Below are 15051 nucleotides of genomic sequence, written 5' to 3' on the forward strand. Positions count from 1 at the left end.
CCAATGTTTGAAAGAACTTTGACATCTACAATTTTTATTACTTTTTACACAGAAGAAATGAACAAATGAACTTCTTCCACAGCAGTAATGATGAGTTATTATTCCTAGAAAAAAACCACCCCACTGTTTAAAACAGGAAATAGCAGTTTCTGCAGTATCTGCATAGCTTCAGGACATCCATTTGTGCTGCTATTTCCAAAAAGCTGATGTCCATTCCAGACACCTGACAGACACCCTCCTGACTCCAACTGAGGCCTTTTTTCTTCTGCAAGCAACTTTCGTTAGTTCGAACTCAAGAAAGCTATTGTGTACTTTTGACATTTTTTTAAGTGGATGACACCGTATCCCTGAAGGGCTCCCCTGTTTCTAAGGCTTTTCACAGTCTTTTTTTCTAAATTCCTATTTCACATTTTCAGTTTTTTGTGACCAGCTCATCATCCACGGGAGGAAAGCAACACTGCCGGCAGACTTGGGACGTGGGAGGAGGTACTGCTAATCACTGAGATTTTTCTGTTTCGTAGAACACGTTGCCCTAGTCTAACGACGACACCTTTCCAACGCACACCGCTTTTCCATCAGCAGGCCTCCGCTGTTTCCCACCTGCAGTCACGCAGGGGCAGCGGGAGAAGGCGGGCACAACCTCCCCCTTTCTGCGCCAGCAACGCCCCCCCGTGGGGATGGAAGCTCCGAGGTGCTTCTTCTTGGCTCCCATCCCCTCCAGCTCCACCAGACACCGCCGGCCCGAGCCCTGTGGCGGGCCTGGCGGCGGGAAGCGCTGCCGCGACGCAGGGCCCCCCCTCGCAGGCCCCCTCGCGGCAGCCCGGGACGCTGGCAACCGGCTTCCCTCCTTTCACGGCCAGGCCAGGCCCAGCCCCGCTCCCGCCGCCTCAGGGCGCCAAAGCCGAACCGAGCCGCCGCCCGGCCCCGCTACCGCAGAGAAAGGGCGTGCGGCCAGCCAGCGCCGCGCATGCGCACAAGCACGGACGGCCGCCGGCCGCCAGCCGCCGCCACTCCCGCATGCCTTCCTCGTCCCCACGGGACTGCCCCTACTGCGCAGGCGCTCTCCCTCAGGCCGCGCGGCCTTATCACGCATGCGCCTCACCGCCGCCGCGACTTCCCGGCGGGAAAATACAGGGGGGTGCGCTGCCTAAAGCGCCCCGGCGTGCAGCCCGAGCCTTACGGGTTCTTCGTTCCCGCTCCGCCTCACCCCGCTCTCCTCCGCGCATGCGCCACCTCCGCTGTTTCCTTGGCAGCTGTGATTGTTTTCGGCAGAACCACCTGCGCGGAGCTGCGGAGGGGGAGCGCGGGGTGAGGGAGAGACCACCGGCGGGGACGGGGGGGAGGCAGGGCTGCCGCGGCAGCCGGCGGGTCGCGGCGGCGCCACGGAAGCGGACGGGGCCGACGTGAGTGATGCCCTCGTGCTGCGGGGGCGCGGCGGGCGGGGGGAGAGCGGGGACGCGTCAGGCAGGGCCCGCGCCTCGGGCGGCGAGGCCGCGTACGGCCGGGGTCCCGCCGGGCCCTGCCGCCGCTCGCCCTAGTGCGCGGCTCCAGAGGCGGGTAGGCTGGGGCACGCCTCCCCGCCGCTGTTCCCTCCCCCGGCTCCGGCTCCCCTTGCCGTGTGCCGGCCCTCCCCTCTCCCGCCGCGGGGCGGGGGGCTCGGCAGCCGTTACGGAGAGCGCTGTGGTGCGGCCGCTGGCGCGCGCGGGCGGCGTTAGGCGCCCGGGGACCGGCCGGCGGCGGGGCGGGGCGGGGCGGCGGCCGGCGGCCAGCCAGCCCTGCCCAGGGCCCGGGGATGCGCGGGCGCCCTCGGGGCTGTAGCGGGAGTTGGGCCCCGCACCTCGAGGGATTGCCGAGAGTGAGGCCGGGGGCTGGCAGCGGGGGCGGCGTGGGGAGGCCCCCCCGTGTCTGCCGCCTCCTGGTCGCGGTGCAGCGCGGTGGCGCGAAGCAGCGCCGGGTGAAGCCGCGGCTCCTTGATCAGTATTTCTGTTGTTTGCCCGGTGGGTACAAGCTTTGTAGCTCCCTCAGGTGAGGCAGTGTGGTCAGCGCGTACCCCGCGGCACGTGAAGGTACAGTGCTCCTCCGTGCCTGACGTGTTAAGCCCCAAAGCGGTGCTGCCTCGCTCGCGTGAGGAATGTGCATCTGCACGTCGAAGGCGGTTAATTCCATCGGTTAGTCCAGCTGTGGCGTGTGCTAGGAACGTCCTTTGTATCTTCGTTGTCTACAACGTATTCCTCTACGGAAGGCGGACCGCCGCTTCGGACATCAAATACTTAGGGTGGTCTATTGATGAGAACCCGTTTTCGTAATTGCGATCTAAGATAAGGCAGAGTCTTAAACTGTGGTAAACAATAAAAGTCCGCCGTATTTCCTGATACAGAACTGAAGTCCATAGTTTTGCCTTCAGGGCAGAGAGAGAGTTTTCAACCTTCTGCTGACCAACAAAAGGTGCCAAATGTTCTGAGGAAAAAAACCCGGCAGTTACTCTGAAGCTAAATACGTTACTATTAGAAAACTCAGATGGGTAGCACCAGCTTTTTTTAAACATCTTTTAAAATTAGTGTGAGTGCAAGGTTTTTACAGGCACATCTAAGCTGGCAGAAAGCTACTGCCTTTTCATGAACAAAACCAGGTTGGCTTTTGGTGTCTCATTTATCATTAGTGAAGATGAACAGATTCAACGCGGTGTTATTTTGCTGTATAATTCAGAGTTGAAGTTTTTTCAGATCTCGAAGTAGTGATACCTACAGATAGCTGAATTAGAAACCTAGGAAAACCCAAGATTTCCCACTATGATGACTGATCTCATCTAAAAGATGAGAAGTAAACGAGGCCTGATGTTCTCCTTGTTTTCAGCCACTGAAGGTTACATTCACTTTTTGTGATAAAAGAAAAATGAGGGGTTTAGTTCATGAAAACCCTGAAGTGTGCAGTTCTATTTTGTCATCTCAGTTTCCTAAATGGTCCTAATTAGGCAGGAAATTTGTCACTTCCCGCTGTGTAGTGCAGATTCTGTACGCTCTGTTACGTTATAGTATAGGTTTGATTTTTTTATGTTGGTTTTTTTTTTAGCAATCAATAAAAGTGTTTTTCGTGAATAGTGGGCTTTGTGGCATGTTTTAAATAGAGAGTTCCTATATTATGGATGCAGAATATAGCAACTCAGTGACTATTGTAAAATACTGTGAAAAGAGCAAGAATTTAATGTAGAATCACGTTTGTAAATACAGATGGAGAATTAGAGAAGAGCAAATTAGATGATTTTCAGGAAGGTATGTAGTAATTCTTGGAACTTTGAGCTTCATTATTTTAACCGGCTGGAATATGCCACTGTTCCAAGTATGTACTTTTGTTATTCCTGGATTGCCTTACATTAACTAATATGGAAGAGATCAAATCTGATCAGGCAAAAAAGCATCTTACAAGATTAATTGTAATGATAACTGAGTTTATTCAGATTGGGACACTGTGATTGCTGAACTTTGATATACCATTAAACCTTTCCTATTTTAAGGGGAGATTAGACGGAGTAAAGAGCCTTTTTCTTACCCTTGTTGATTAATGATCTATATTTACACAAGTCTAATGCACCGTGCCAAAGGTCATGTAATTCTAAATTGGAAATGTGTATAAAATAATAGCACTATCATTAGAGGACTTTATCTCTTAATTTTTTTGCCACAAGAGGATAGACTTTTATTGAATAAATAAAGGTAAATAGAAAATGATGCACTCACTGGTGAGTTTGGCAAATCTAGGCATTTTACAGAGTGCTGGTAGACATGAGGTAAGCCTAGCTTTTGGAAAGATGTTTGTTCCATTATAAGCAAAAGCATCTGCAAAATTAATTTACTTTTTTTCTTTTTTGTGGTGTGATTTATTTAACCTTTGACCATAAAATTATTTCCGTACTTGGAACAGGTATGCAGTTGACTTATTTTGCTGTTGTGTTCTATGTTGTGTCTCATTTTTTATTTTAAATTTGAGAGCACTTAAGCATTTCATTTGTTGTTTGTAACTAGTTTTTCTGAGGGGTGGTTGAAATCACTCAACTAATCATAAGAGGCTTTTCCATGTTCCTGCAATCCTCAGTGAATGGTTAAGGTGATAGAATCTGCTGTATTTTATAACTATATTTAGTTTTCTACTCTTTCAGATTATAAGTATTTTCTAGCCAGTTGTGAATTGACTACTTGAAAAGCAGTACTTAATAACTGTAGTACTTTTAAAACAGCCTTTTGGTATACTGAAGTATAAATTGCAAAAGCAGATTTATTTTTCAGTAATATTTTCTGTCTTCATTTCTTGTCAGAAGTGTTATTTTTAACTTGCTGTTTTAGTTGTGACAGTAAAGCTTTGCTTTATAAGTCAAAACATTTTAGTTAGTGAAAATATTGCTACCTTGTCAGTGACACAATAAAGAACAAAACAATTTTTTTTCTTCTTATGAAGTCCCTTCTGGTCATCCTTGCTCATTTCAAACATCCCTAGATTGTTGGATACTTAGTATAAATGCTTTGCTTAATACATGAAATAAACTAATGGCACCTAGCAACTGACTAATCAGCACTTCTGTAAGCCCAAACCAACCCTAACACATTGACTTTTTTTTTTTTATTAACTTGGTTTGGTTTGGCTAGCCAGCTGACCAAACTGGTTGCTATTGTAGGTAGCAAATATGAAAGGACCTGAGAGTATGTAGCCTGTGGGGGACAGGGGAGAAGCAAGTAACATTGTGAAAGAGATGAGGGGGATCTGAGCGTACGGTAGTGCAGATGCTTGAGGACCTAAGTGTAGCCTTGGCTCTTTCCTTATACTGGTAAGATGCGTGGCCAAGCGGTATGTTTGGCCCACTTTAATGCTATTAAACTCTCTTAGCCCAAAATCAGAATGGCCGCATAAAAACTGCCTATTAATAATAATCCATACTAACTCCTAAACTGTACAGGGGAATTGCTTGGGTGAGTGTTAGGTGGCTTGGACCAAAATGGTGCCAAGGATAATGCAACCATATAGCCTGGCAGTATTTAATGCTGCATCTTAATTTATTAGGATATATGTAGCCTGGGTGTCCAGTGAATGTGAGTTAGTGGTGTCTAACAGGAGGTGTTACCTGGGGAGAACTTGGAGCTATTGGCTGATGGGCTATCGGAGAGATAGGTACGATGATAGTTCATTGCTAAGGGGAACAGAACACATTCATAGAAATCTAGGTTTCATTAGTTCCACTGTTTACAAAACAGCTTTTTGTATTAAAGATTTTGTAAAGGATTCTGAATTTTCTTGATTAAAAGATAAAGCTGTGTAATATTTTATTTGCCTTTATTTGCCTTCAAGCACTTGTAGGCTTTGCTCCACAACTGGGAGGGCCTAACATTTTTTCTTTTGAGAAATGAGTTTCATGTAATTGCTTGTCTGCTTTATGTAAAATACAAATACTTTATGTAAACATAAATATTTAGAGATTTGTGATAAAGTTAGATTTGCTGGCAGATATTAATCTTTGCATTGAAAGCTATCGGCGGGCTACGATGTGACTTCCTTGATGATGCTGTCAGGATAGAAGCCTGATTAGGAAAGCTTCAATATAAATGTCTTCAGGGGTCATTATTACTTAAATAAACTACAGGGTTTTTTAGAAGGCTGGAGGACTACTGTACTGAAGTATTTGGCTATTGCCCAGAAATACATAGCTAATTAAACTGTTGTAGTGTTGGTTTTTATTTACTTTCAAATAACAAGTATCAGACAGACGCTGAGAATCCTGTGCTGAGATTTGATGGCAGAGAACTTCTAGTAATTTAGACAAATAGTCTAGAAATAAATATTTCCTTAAAAGACCTGTACTCATCCTTGATATAAATTAGCATGCATTCAATTGTTAGCTTCAAGTCTATGGACCAGTTATTTTAATGAAAGTTGTAAATTACTTTAAATAGCATGGTGAATTCTAAGGAAGAAGCAGCTGCTGTGTTGAGCCACTTTTAACTGAGGACTGAAAATGCCAGCAGGTAAGAATACTTTGTGTTTGATTTTCAATATGTATTTTATAGTCAGAAATAGATGCAAATGATAGGAGTTACTTCTGTCTATAAATTTTTTGTAAAATTTTTGTATAAATTTTTTTTGTAAAAATTGTAATGACAATGGTAAATATGCTGTAGCTGAGGATTCAACAGCCTTTTTCAGTGGCATGCCAGATGCATTTTTAATTCTTTAGCTACAAATTAGGCATTACCTCAGGGGGGCTAGAACACCTACTGCTTCAAGGGTTAAAATGCTGCTGATAGCAGTATCACGATTCACGGAAGGGTAGGGACTCTCAGCTCCAGCTGATTTTGGATCAGTGCATGCTCCTGCCTCTTTACAGATCTGTCTCAAGGTGGTGCTCCTCTGGGTTCCAAACTCAGTAAGAACCCAGAGTTGCAGCTTCTCCTGGAGACTGTCACCTCCGTTATCAGTGTGCTACTGTTCATAAAAAGTGAAGGCAATAATTTGTCCTCTGCTTTGGCTAGCACAAGTTTTGTGCTGATCCTGATGTGTTTGCTCTTCAAAATGCGCTTTCTTCAGGGAACAGAGTAGGCAATGCCGACTTCAGCAACAAGTAGTAGCCTAGTGTGTTTGTACAATGTTGCTGAGTTACCCTTATGTGGTTTATGTTGTCAGTGGAAATTCTTAACTGAATAGTAAGTGAATTTCTTGGTAGACTTTCCCTGATAAAATACTTCTTGTCCTTTGCAATTTTAAAGCATGATTACGTACTTTTTTAGCAATGGTCATTACTGAGCTAGTGAGTCATACTCTAGATTTGTTTTTGCAGTTGAAAGTGAGGCAAAGGCAAAAACCAAAGTCCGCTTTGAGGAGATCTTCAGACGTCATGCTGGCCTAACAGACACAAAGAAATCAAAGAAAAATAAGTTTCACTCTCAAGAGAATATTATGGTGAGTTTGAACACATGCAAGCTTGCTTTGGTTGCCTTCCTTAACAGAAAAAAGGTCAGGAAAATGTATTGTAGAAAGGAGATGTAAGCATTTAAAAAAAAAAAAAGTATAATATATATTTCTGCACATATCCTTTGCTTTTGATGTGGCTTTTATTTGTTGCTTGTGTACCAGCTATGCATCTTTGTAATTTGGAAGTATACCAAAATTATACAGAATAGAATACTGGTGAAAAGAAAGTGGCACATGCAGGCATGCACTCATTTAAAGTCTGCCAGTACTTTTTTTCCATTCACATTTTTCAGAAAAGTTTTAAGATTTTCGAATTCAGTATTGATTTTAGTGGGAGTTTGAGTGATGGGCTAGTAGAATTATGTCTGTAAAAGTTTTTAATTTTAAGAGTACTGCATCTGTGTAATACAGGTACATCTGTGAATTGAGAACTGGTGTGAATTAATAATATTAGAGATAATCATTAACTTTATTCTATTTCCTAAAAATTACTGGTATAAGAATAAGAATTTAAAAACAATATTAAACAACATTTGAAACTTCCTTTTTGTTTTTAAATTGATCTCAGTAATCAGCATATTTCTGCATGTGCTGAACTTTGTGTCTGAGTGGTCCCATGTTTACATGTCTACTTAGGCAGTATGCATGTATAAAGATTTCTTTTAAAGATTTTGGCCATAGCTTGTGACTTGTAGATTAGGAATGATTCTATCACCCTGACCTTATGGTTAGATGACATTTTTCTTTGTGGCATTATCTCTCATTAAAAGAGCATCAGAGGTTCCTCTGAGTTATGGTTCATATTGTAGTTTTTTTACCTGAACAGAGAATAAATGTTTAAAGTAAGTCCTATATATACTGATCACTGACTTATAATGTTTGGAATTTCTTCCTGTTAGGTTTTATACTTTCAGTCTTTTTTCTTATAATTGCATCCATACCAGATGCTGGAAGTGAATGTTCATTCTTTAATACTGATTGAAGACAAAGGAGTGGTTTTTTTATATAATATCAGAATGTTACATGTATTTATAAAAATGTGTTCGGAATAGTTATATTAAATTTAGCGTTGCTATGCTGAAACATAATTTTGTCTTTAGATTGACAATTTGAAGTTGATATTTGTGTGGATTTTTTTATTTTGCATTCCTTGAAGTATATGGTATTTAGTCAATAGCCTATACAAAGAATCAACGTGATGTCTAAAATACAGCATCGAGGTGTTAGAGCATGGTTTTTTTCCTTTTTTTGCTGGCATATGTATAAACACAAGACTAAATTCTTCCTTGGTTAGGTTTACTTTTTTGATGAAACGTGAGTTTTTAAATCTGTACTTTGTAAGTATGGTATAAGTATTTTTGAGCACATAATTGTATGTTCATATGCAACTACATATTACTCATAAATATTTTAAGCTTACTTTTGTTTTAAAATTGGTTTCCATTCCAGAAGTCTCTGATGTAAAACACTAGTATCTGCTAGAAGAAAGCAGACTGCTTCTTTCCTTTGTCTTTACTGAACCTAGCTTTTCTTACATAAATAAAACTTTTCCATCGTAGTCCACTGTTTGCTTGAAACCTGAGTTCTGGAGCTGTAGGAGGTTACTGTGATTTTAAATGACAGACTTGAGGGTAAGGAAATTGCCTGCTTGCCTCTGTGTGCTCATTACCTGGGGAGCCTGCCTGGAGAGAAGGGAAGCAGCCTGACTGGAAGAGGAAAGGCTGTTACCAGTACTGCAGGATGAGTTTGAAGTCACAACTGATAGGAATGAGGGGCTTGTAATGGGGGTGGAGATAGACATCAGCTGTGGAGACACGTCTGCTTTGTTGTTCAATAGCCACAGGTGCAATGGTTATGAGGCCTGAAGGCATGGCTGAAAAAACAAGCAATTGGATCACAGTCAGAAAGTGAATTTGCTAGCCCTGGAAGGGTCCAGGGCTAACAGCCACTATAGTTACCTTTTACCAGTTGTGCCTCCTGTTACAAGTTGTTAGAATGAGGCAAGCCTCAGACCAGGCAATGCCCAGATACATTAATCTCTCTAAAGTCAGTGTGAAAATGGTTGAGTTTCTTTGGTTCAATGTAAATTTCATGGTAGAAAAGAGAATATTTAACTTGGAAAATGTCAGTGAAGTTTTCTACCAGGTGAAAAGCAAGATCCCTTTATGGAGGCAAGAATTTCTTCCCTAGACTGTAGTCTGACCAGTTTACAATATTGGGATGGGCATGCATCAATAACTAAGGTTTTGTATTCAAGGCAGAACTGCAACAGATTTATCCCTTTGAAGCTTTTTACTTCCTACCTCACTGAGTCCGCTCCTTCCCCCTCTTCATAAGGCCCTGGATGACAGGTTGGAGTCTGGAGTTCCATGAGGGTACAGGTAATAGGAGTCTATCTCCAGGCTAGAAAATCCTTGTATTCTTTTGGGTAAGATGGATGTTTTACAGGTTTCTTCTGACTAATTCAGTACTTTAGCTTCTGTCTTAGAAGTAAAACACAACCTGCGGAGCTTTGAGGTTATAGGATTTTCCCAGGGTCTGTTTCATAGCCCAATTTCTTCTATAAGCTGACAGGCACTGAATAATTGTTGAGATTTCCAGTGGTTTTTAGCACTTTGTTTCTTATATTTAAAATAGGAGAACTGGTAATAATTGGCTATCTACTTGACCTACACATTTTCTCAATGTTTTCTGTTAAAATTTGGTGAAACTTCTCCAAGCCCATCCTATCTGTAATTTAAAGTTCTTCTAGCTTTGAGCCTCTACATTTAGTAGTCTTATATGAGCAATGGCAGTAAAATTGGTTCCCTAGTGGATTAAAATTTTCTTAAACATCCCACCCAACTAGCCAGCACCGTAAGTACATTCATTACCAATTCAGTTGTAAGTAAATGGTCTTGTACAACTGGTACATATCAGCCCTTCAGTGCGCTGGTAATGTCCATTCCTAATTTTTCAAGGTGTGCCTGTATTATGGGAAGAAGTTCAGGTACCTCTGTAAATGTGGTTAACTGAGTTTCTGGATACCCTGGGCAAAATCACTTGATCTGTTTCCACTCAAGCGTATTTGAGAAGCCTTTTTAAAAAGGAGTAAGATTATTAAGCGTTGTCCCTGCTGTTCAGCTTTGGAACACGAATGGCAAGGACATGACCTGGGGTAGGTTCATTGTGGTACAAGCCTTGTGTGTTAGCCCACCTGTGTGCATCTTGGCTGCTGCCCATCTCTTGCTTCAGTCAAGCTAGCAGTGCAAGTAGGTCTGTTCTCAGGGAAGGGTGCTTCCTCTGCCCTGTTGTCGTAATGTGGCCATGGAGCTTGTTTTGGAAACAAAAAAAGCGCCTTCCCATTTGTTCCATGCTGTAAGCTGTGGAGGTCAGGTTCAGGTCAGCATCACTCTGAGGTTACTCCAGAGACAGGCCTATCCTCTAAGCTGATTTTCCAGCCTAACTGCTTTTTCTAACAGTTCAAGTGTGTTTATATAAGGACAATTGCTCAGCTGATATCTCTGTCCTGCATTTCAGACAGAGAATCTATACTGGTATACCTGCCCTGGTATCCCTGCCTCTGCCTGAGACCTAATCTGATGGTTTTTATGAACCTCTTGGCTTTTACTTTATCGTTTTGTGACTCCCCCCCATCTTTCCTCTCTGTTTAATTACATCATGTAATTACAGCATGTGGAAAAAGTGGCCTGAGTTAAGATTATATAGGCTATGTATCTGAGGAATTTGGGGTTGAGATGCTGAAGCAGCTTTGTGCTGCCTGCAGTATCTATTAATGTTCCTGGAATTTGCTGTAGTTTGTGTTTTATTTCATTATGAGGATATTCTGTATTTTTTTTTCCTATGAGTAAATTTACTATAATTAAGTGATTGTGTGTTGCTACTATTCATGGCACACACTTGTGGACATATGTTTTTGTTTGTAGGTATAATAAATAACAAGTTCTAGTAAATATTTCAAGCAAGTTTTTGCAGCAGCTAGGTTTCTTTGAAGAAGTGATTCTTGAATATCAGTTATTTTAGAAATTCTTGAATAGGTCAAAGATGAGGGCTTTTTGTTTAGGATTTCTCAAAGAATTCTACTTTTTGGGCTTAATGGATTAATGGTCTGTCAAAGGCAAAAATTAGCATGACCTTAGTTATTGGTCACTGTTGGGTCTTAATTGCCAATGTGCTTTAACCTTCATTCCTTGTATTCTGTAGTTCAAGCTGTTCATAGAAATGCAGATAAGGAAGTGGACAATCTATTAGAAAGCATTATTTTGTTTTTTTAGTTTATACAAAGCTGCTTGCTCTAACTTTTTTTTTTAATTTCCCTTACTCTGCTCTGTATTTCGAGTTATTTATAAGAAATCTTCCACATCCTTTCAAGTCATTGATTTATGAATAAAGAGGAAGTTACTGGTCTATTTAAGCAAGTAAAAGATGAAGGTACAAAGACAGGTTTTTTCATGATTTGATATTGAGATAATTAAACTATTTTTAGACATAGGATGCTAAAAATAAAGATACCTACTGAAAAGATACATGAATGGCTTTAGATTTTTCTGATGTATTAGATAAGCATACTTGGATGAAATTCTAGACACTTTCTTATTTTAACTCATACTTTATTAAGACAGTGTTGTTTAATATGTAGCATTAGTAAGTCTATTTAGAGCATTTTTAAGCTTTGTCTCTGGTTTCAGACATCAGCTTTTATTTCTGTGTTAAACTTTGTCTTGGTGTATTTTTCTTGTCACAATGCTTTTATTTGACCATTTTTCTGTACAAATAATAAACTTCCTTGATATTTTTTCTCTTATGTGTTTTTACTCATGTACTTCAAACTTTCCTTTCTTTTTTCTCCCTTCTCCTTCTTCATTAATACTCTCCATGTTCTCTCTTCAAACATCAGATGTGAATAAAACAAGATAGTGATGGTTTGCAGGCTCACATAATTGAGGGCATACAATATGGAGGCAGACTTGCACATTAAGTGTTCTTTCTAGTCATGGAATATTATTCTTGCAGGTGGGCATTTTTAAGTCAGGATGCATCCTCCAAAGCATGATTGCCATTGCAACTTCATTTTCTTATAAGCTTGTACATTTTGGTGATCACTTATTACATATATTGTTCTTTTTAAAAAATGTTTGAGGCAAACATGCTTCTATAACTGGGAGAAGTATCCCAGCTAGAAGGGGAAGATGTCTGTGTTTGAGGGAGAAGGATGGTCTTGGCAAAGAAAAGATTGTTTGGAGATACTTTTATTTTCACCAATTTTTTTTTTTTTTTTAAATTTGCTTTGTGTTTTAAAGTCCTTTCTAATGTTTCGTGTGGCGACTTGAGAGAGTTTTATGTAAGACAGAGTAAATGAGCCTCAGCAACTTTATAGACGTTCCGTCAAGGAACAGAGAGAGATCTGTGTGTTGAGCTCCTGACAAAATTAGGCCTTAGTAATTAGCTGTGTTATTTGGAGTTATCATCGAGTCATAGAATAGTTTGGTCTGGAAGGGACCTTCAAACCTAAAGTCCAACCCCCCTGCAATGAGCAGGGAGATCTTCAACTAGATCAGGTTGTTCAGAGCGCTGTCCAGCCTGGCCTTGAATGTCTCCAGGGGTGGGGCATTATAACTTTTAGTAACCAGGAATAGAAACCTGAACACGGGAGGAAAGTTTACAATGTGTTTTCTAAAAAACATCAAAAACTGGCAGAAGGAGTGCACAGACAAATGCATTAGCTGAAATTTATCTTGGCTGTTTTTACTAGACTGGTCTTTAGATCAACTATTTGTCATTCTACTAAGAATAATGTGGTGGGTTTTTTTCAACTTTATAATTAAAAAAAAAAGAGTTTTAATGGAAATCTGTTTTTCAATTTTAGCATTTTTTAATATAATTTCATTGTCAAACTTTGGCAAGCAACTATCAGTAAAAGAGACTACAAACAACTGAGTCTGAAGCCTGTCTCTAACTTGTATTTTAAATGGATGAAAATACTGGATGTCATGCTGTATGTATTCTTGAAGTCTTCCATAGTCTAAAGCATTGACATCTGTTTATGGAGTAGACTTGTTGATTTATTTTTTTTACTGGATATACATAAAAGTAATTTAAAAACATAGTTAAACAAAATTGAGGATGAAGTGCCCAAACACAAAATGTTTTTTTCAGTGTGAATTTTCTGTTGCCTTTCAATCTGTCACTTGTTAATTTTAAACAAGAAAATAACTAGATCTTTGATTTCATTTTACTTCCCGTAATGTTGCTAAAGAAATAACATAAAGTACTATGTTTATCCTTAGGACATGATTTTGAGTACAAGTATGTTTTATGTTCTTTTCATTTATAGCTTGACACCTTTAGAAGTAATGTTGATCTAGCTAAGGAAAGTGTGAATGATGAAGCAATTATAAACAACACATATAATCCTGAAGAAGACAGTCCCCGGTTTACAAAAAATAAACTGAGAGAGAAAGCCTCAATTGCAGAGAAAATAAACAATGATATTGTTAGTGGAGAGGAGAACAAAAAACCAAAGTCTAACAAGAAGAAAAAGAAATCACTGTTACAAGAACAACTTAATGAGGAGGAAAATTTATATGAAGCTAAATTGGAGAGTTTTGAGAAAAAGATTAATGATTTCCCAAAGAAGAAAACAAAAAGTAAATCACAAACAGATGTATCTCATCAAGAAGGTGATAGAAAGATTAAAAATTCCTTGACTGAACCAAGAAATGTAACTGAATTAGAAGAGGAAGAAGAGCTAATTCGAGCCTATCAGCTGCATGTGGCGGAGGATGAGGCAAATGCAATTAAAAAGAAAATAAGAATGAAACTTAAAGAACAGATGTCTGAATTTACCTCCACTGTTCAAAGCCATGAAGTTGTATTGAACAGTGAAGTGGGCAAAAAGAAGAAAAAGAAGAAAGAAATAGCAGCTTTAAGTGAAGCTGAAACAAGGTACCATGATAAACTGTATACCATGTGTCTGTGAATCTTAAGTGAAATGTTTCATTTTGTTTTAAGATGGGCAGAAGCTTTCTGATAAACTGTACATATTTTCTAAGTGATGAACTGGATGATTCTGTTATGAAAAAATATTACCAAATACTCTTTAAAAAAGCCATCAAGATTAATGTTTAACAACAAAAAAAAATCCTCCATTACTATCTGATGCTTATTTTCTGTGGAACTCACTCTTAACTAACTTAAGGTAATTTTGTGCATGTTTTTTTTAGTGATGAGTGATGGCCCTGATCCAGAAGAAGAGTATTAGCTTAGCTCTATTCACATGAATGGTTCTGCAGTTATCTGAAAATTAGGGGGAAATCAGGTGGGGAGAGAAATGAAAAAGGCCAGACACTAATGCATTTTCAAGATTTACAGATGATGTGTTGCAGAACTAAAGAGGAAATTTTAAGTGGATTAATAATGGTAATGAGCAATTGTATCCATATATGCAGTAGAATGCAATTCCTGACAGGAATCTATTACACTGCAGTGCAATGTCCCTTTCTGAGCTACAGCATCATCCAGTAGAAGATGGCAATGAAAATCAGTCATTGGAAGAACAGAAACTAGAGGAAAGCATGGAAAACCAGAAACCTAAAGCAAAGAAAGTTAAAAAGAAAACCAGAAAAGGTCTGCCAACAGTCTTTTTTCTTTTCCTTTTTTTTTTCACTGCTACAGAAATATTTGTCCATAGTAGTAACACAGAAGTGATTGAGCTGTTGAAGTTACTTACGTTTCTTTAGTTACTTAATTGTATTTGTGTTCTTCCAATTCTGAGCCTAATTTGTAAGGAAGTTTATTTGATGTATCAATCTAAAATCTTGAGAATTCATTTCCTGTAAACAGTTTTGAAATTGATAAGTAGTTAAAAAGCGGGTTTTTTTAATCACAAGATAATATTCTATATACCACCTTTACAGTGTATTACTTAGATGCATATTCTAATTGTATTTTTATTATTTTATCATTTTTATTGACATTATGCTGTAAATTGTGTATCACCAATGTTTTAACCTGATGCTCAATTCAAACATAAGGAATACTTTTTCACGCAATGCATAGTCAAATTGGAGAATTCATTTCCTCAAACGTTGTGGAGGCCAA

General features: G+C 39.9%; 1 protein-coding gene across 9 annotated transcripts in view; it reads left to right on the plus strand.

Moving 5' to 3' along the window:
- Nucleotides 1–1111: 1111 nt before the first annotated feature.
- AHI1 (Abelson helper integration site 1) overlaps nt 1112–15051 on the plus strand; it is a 98951-nt gene continuing 85011 nt past the window's right edge. For 4 of the 9 annotated variants that reach the window (XR_011325417.1, XR_011325416.1, XM_069787256.1 and 1 more), the window contains exons 1-5: nt 1112–1308; nt 5937–6008; nt 6818–6939; nt 13286–13896; nt 14438–14577. Coding sequence is in view for 7 of the 9 variants with exons in the window: in XM_069787256.1 (XP_069643357.1) it covers nt 5999–6008; nt 6818–6939; nt 13286–13896; nt 14438–14577 (883 nt within the window). In the remaining 2 variants the exon portion in view is untranslated. Of the gene's footprint in view, nt 1309–1332; nt 1404–1465; nt 1558–1601; nt 2026–2064; nt 2169–2218; nt 3270–5936; nt 6009–6817; nt 6940–13285; nt 13897–14437; nt 14578–15051 lie in introns of those variants that run through there. The other 5 variants (XM_069787257.1, XM_069787259.1, XM_069787260.1 and 2 more) reach the window with 5 other exon arrangements.

The sequence above is a fragment of the Haliaeetus albicilla genome, chromosome 7 (genome assembly GCF_947461875.1).
Source record: "Haliaeetus albicilla chromosome 7, bHalAlb1.1, whole genome shotgun sequence".
Lineage (NCBI taxonomy): Eukaryota > Metazoa > Chordata > Aves > Accipitriformes > Accipitridae > Haliaeetus > Haliaeetus albicilla.